General features: G+C 36.3%; 1 protein-coding gene across 5 annotated transcripts in view; it reads right to left on the bottom strand.

Annotated features, from left to right (window-relative positions):
* Positions 1–3,947, bottom strand: part of LOC106868682 (1-acyl-sn-glycerol-3-phosphate acyltransferase delta) — a 120,616-nt gene that overhangs the window by 45,021 nt on the left and 71,648 nt on the right. For all 5 annotated transcript variants that reach the window (XM_052977738.1, XM_052977741.1, XM_052977747.1 and 2 more), the window contains one exon: positions 1–98. In XM_052977738.1, the coding sequence (XP_052833698.1) occupies positions 22–98 (77 nt within the window). In that variant the 3' untranslated portion in view covers positions 1–21. The remainder of the gene's footprint in view (positions 99–3,947) is intronic.

Genomic DNA, 3,947 nt, shown 5'->3' with positions numbered 1-3,947 from the left:
GTCTATATAAAGTGGGGAAGTTTAATTCTTTTTGCCATAGGCTGATCCTTTCTTGATAACACTCAAGCCAATACTCCATTTCATGAAAAACCGAGCCACTGTGGAAAGAAAGATATTAACATTATTTACAGCATTTGGGTTAAAGTCAGTGAAATAACAGAAATCATAAAACACATCATCATCATCATTTTAACGTCCACTTTTCCATGTTTCCATGGGTTAGATGGAGTTTATTGAGGTTAATTTGTAGGCGTAGGAGTGGCTATGTGGTAAGTAGCTTGCTTATCAACTACATGGTTCCGGGTTCAGTCCCACTGCGTGGCACATTGGGCAAGTGTCTTCTACTATAGCCTCGGGCCGACCAAAGGCTTGTGGGTGGATTTGGTGGACGGAGGCTGAAAGAAGCCCGTCGTATATATGTATATATATATGTATGTGTGTGTATATGTTTGTGTGTGTCTGTGTTTGTCCCCCCAACATCGCTTGACAACCGATGCTGGTGTGTTTACGTCACCATAACTTAGCGGTTCGGCTAAAGAGTCCGATAGAATAAGTACTAGGCTTACAAAGAATAAGTCCTGGGGTCAATTAGCTCGACTAAAAGGAGGTGCTCCAGCATGGTCACAGTCAAAATGACTGAAACAAGTAAAAGAGTAAAGAGAGATTAATCATAATCAGATGCCCTACCTGTTGCCAATCTTCTGTTTCAAGCAAAGAAACTATTTCATCATGGCAGAAAATTGGAAATGACAGTGACACTCATTGACAACTAGCATGCTATATGAAGACAAGAAGGTACATACAAACATACACATGTGTACACATAGCAAACATACACATGTAATGTAGATTGTTAGAGTAATCCCTGCTGTTTCGTGGAGGCGCAATGGCCCAGTGGTTAGGGCAGCGGACTCGCGGTTTTGATTCCCAGACCGGGCGTTGTGAGTGTTTATTGAGCGAAAACACATAAAGCTCCACGAGGCTCCAGCAGGATGGTCGCAAACCCTGCTGTACTCTTTCACCACAACTTTCTCTCACTCTTACTTCCTGTTTCTGTTGTGCCTGTAATTCAAAGGGTCAGCCTTGTCACACTGTGTCATGCTGAATATCCCTGAGAACTACGTTAAGGGTACATGTGTCTGTGGAGTGCTCAGCCACTTGCACGTTAAATTCACGAGCAGGCTGTTCCGTTGATCGGATCAACTGGAACCCTCGACATCGTAAGCAACGGAGTGCCAACAACAACCTTGCTGTTTCATCTTGAAGCATATCTGCTTATTCCATTATTACAATCCAATATGTAGTCTCAGTTTCTACTATATGTTAGTCAAAAGACATATTGAAAATTATGGAAGTATAATTTGCAAAGTTATTGTATGACAAAACTGGAAATAAGGAATTTTGGGGTATTATTTATTCTCCATTACACATGTTTCATTTGGTAACGGGAATTACAAAGTTTTAGATAGACATGCAAGGAATTTCCTATTAGAATTTCTTATTTTTCTCTGTCTGAAGAATTTGAAATAGGAAAAAATTTCCAATTTCCTGTTTTGTTTTATGTATGTGTGTGTGTGAGTGTGCGTAAGTTGTGTAAGAGTCCAAAAGTCACCATATTTCATTTCATAACAGTTACTTCTGATAAGCACAAGGTTACATAATCAGATTGTTACTCAACACTCCATTGAGTACCTAGCGTGAAACCGATTGGTAAGATTGGCTGTAAAGGATTTGTAATACTGTACACTTCGGATAATATATACATATATATATATATATATATGTGTGTGTGTGTGTGTGTGTGTGTGTGTGTGTGTGTGTGTGTGTGTGTGTGTGTGTGTGTGTGTGTATATATATATATATATATATATATCCGAAACACGTAGGTCTAACCGTTAAAAATAAGGCAAAAGTTACCTGTATATACATATACATATATATATACATATATATACAGATATATATACATGTATATATATACATATATATACACATATATATACACATACATATATATATATACATATACATATATATACATATATATCATCATCATCATCATCATCATCGTTTAACGTCCGCTTTCCATGCTAGCATGGGTTGGATGATTTGACTGAGGACTGGTGAAACCGGATGGCTACACCAGGCTCCAATCTAATTTGGCAGAGTTTCTACAGCTGGATGCCCTTCCTAACGCCAACCACTCAGAGAGTGTAGTGGGTGCTTTTACGTGTCACCCGCACGAAAACGGCCACACTCGAAATGGTGTCTTTTATGTGCCACCCGCACAAGCCAGTCCAGGGGCACTGGCAACGATCTCGCTCAAAAATCCTACGGGAGCCAATCAGGCGGTACTGGCAACGGCCACGATACATATATATATATATACACATATATATATACCCAATTATTATTACACTAGTGTGTTTACCAAGTGCAATAAGTGGGTGTGGGTAAAAGGAGGTTTTACCCTAAATTTATGTAGCAATAAGATAATGGAGGGGAATATGTGGTACTCATCAGCTTGCTGACAGTGTACTATGTTAATTAACCTATTTATTTTTCAACCAAAAGGACAATAAAGACAATATACAAACAAATATGACACACTATGTCATATCAACACTTAGAAATTAAAAATTTAAAAGGACGGTTACCAGATGTCCTTTTGAAATTTGAATTTTTAATTGTTGATATGACATAGTGTGTCATATTTGTTTGTATATTGTCTTTATTGTCCTTTTGGTTGAAAAATAAATAGGTTAATTAACATAGTACAGTGTCTACATAGTGTGTCATACGTGTTTGTATGTTGTCTTTATTATCCTTTTGGTTGAAAAATAAATAGGTTAATTAACATAGTACAGTGTCTCCATTTTCTTATTGCTATATATATATATACGTATGTATAAAAAAAGAAACATATATATATATATATATATATATATACATACATATATACATATATATATACATATATACATACATATATATACATATATATATATACATATATATACATACATACATATACATACATATATATACATATATATATATATTTATATATATATTTACTTACACACACACACACGTTTTTTTCAGTTTTCATTTATCAGATCCACTGAGAAGGCTTTGGTCACCCTGAGGCTATAGAAGACACTTGTTGATGGTGCCACATAGGGAAACTGAACCCAAAACCAGGTAGTCGGAAAGAACCTTCTTAATCACATAGCTATGCTAGCACCTCAGTAAATAATAGTATCTATTTTCATCTTTTGATATTCTGAGATCAAACCCTCTTGATGGGAAGGAGGAGTGGGTAAGTGGAGGTTGAGGAGGTGAGCCAATAGAATAAGTACTGGTAATGTTATTTAAAAAATTTTTTAATTTAATTTTTATTTATTTATTCACTTTATGTAATTTAGGAGAGAAGAGGCAGTACCTATGACTTTTGCTGGCTCTCTCAGATCAGTCAAAGTCTGCAGGGAAAAATATGGACTAGAAGGGAAGCAGGATTCTGCTCTGAAAGCTTGCAATACAATGAACTAACTAAAGGCATGCATGTCCAAGGTAATGGTGTTAAATAGGAGGCATATTTAGTCAACCACACAAATTAAAGGCATCAAACCATGTGACATGAAAGTGTTAAGACCTATGATTCAAATTAAAGTCATTAGACCATGTGATGATATTAAATTGTACATATTGTATACTGTGTATGCAATTTTTGGCTTGCTTTACTGTCTTCCTTCACTTGACTTATTGTTACATTTTGTCCCCTCTTTTACCCTTTTTGAATGAGTTGTAGTAGCTAGGAGGAAGATAGATGATAGTGACAAGATACCAGAGCAAGCTCGTGAGGAGTAATCTATATATATAAAAATGGGAATGTGTGTCTGTCTGTCTGTGTGTGTGTGTGTGTGTGTGTGTGTGTGTGTGTGTGT

Source organism: Octopus bimaculoides, chromosome 2 (genome assembly GCF_001194135.2).
Source record: "Octopus bimaculoides isolate UCB-OBI-ISO-001 chromosome 2, ASM119413v2, whole genome shotgun sequence".
In the NCBI taxonomy this organism is placed as follows: Eukaryota; Metazoa; Mollusca; class Cephalopoda; order Octopoda; family Octopodidae; genus Octopus; species Octopus bimaculoides.
This window is presented reverse-complemented; position numbering and strand designations above follow the sequence as displayed.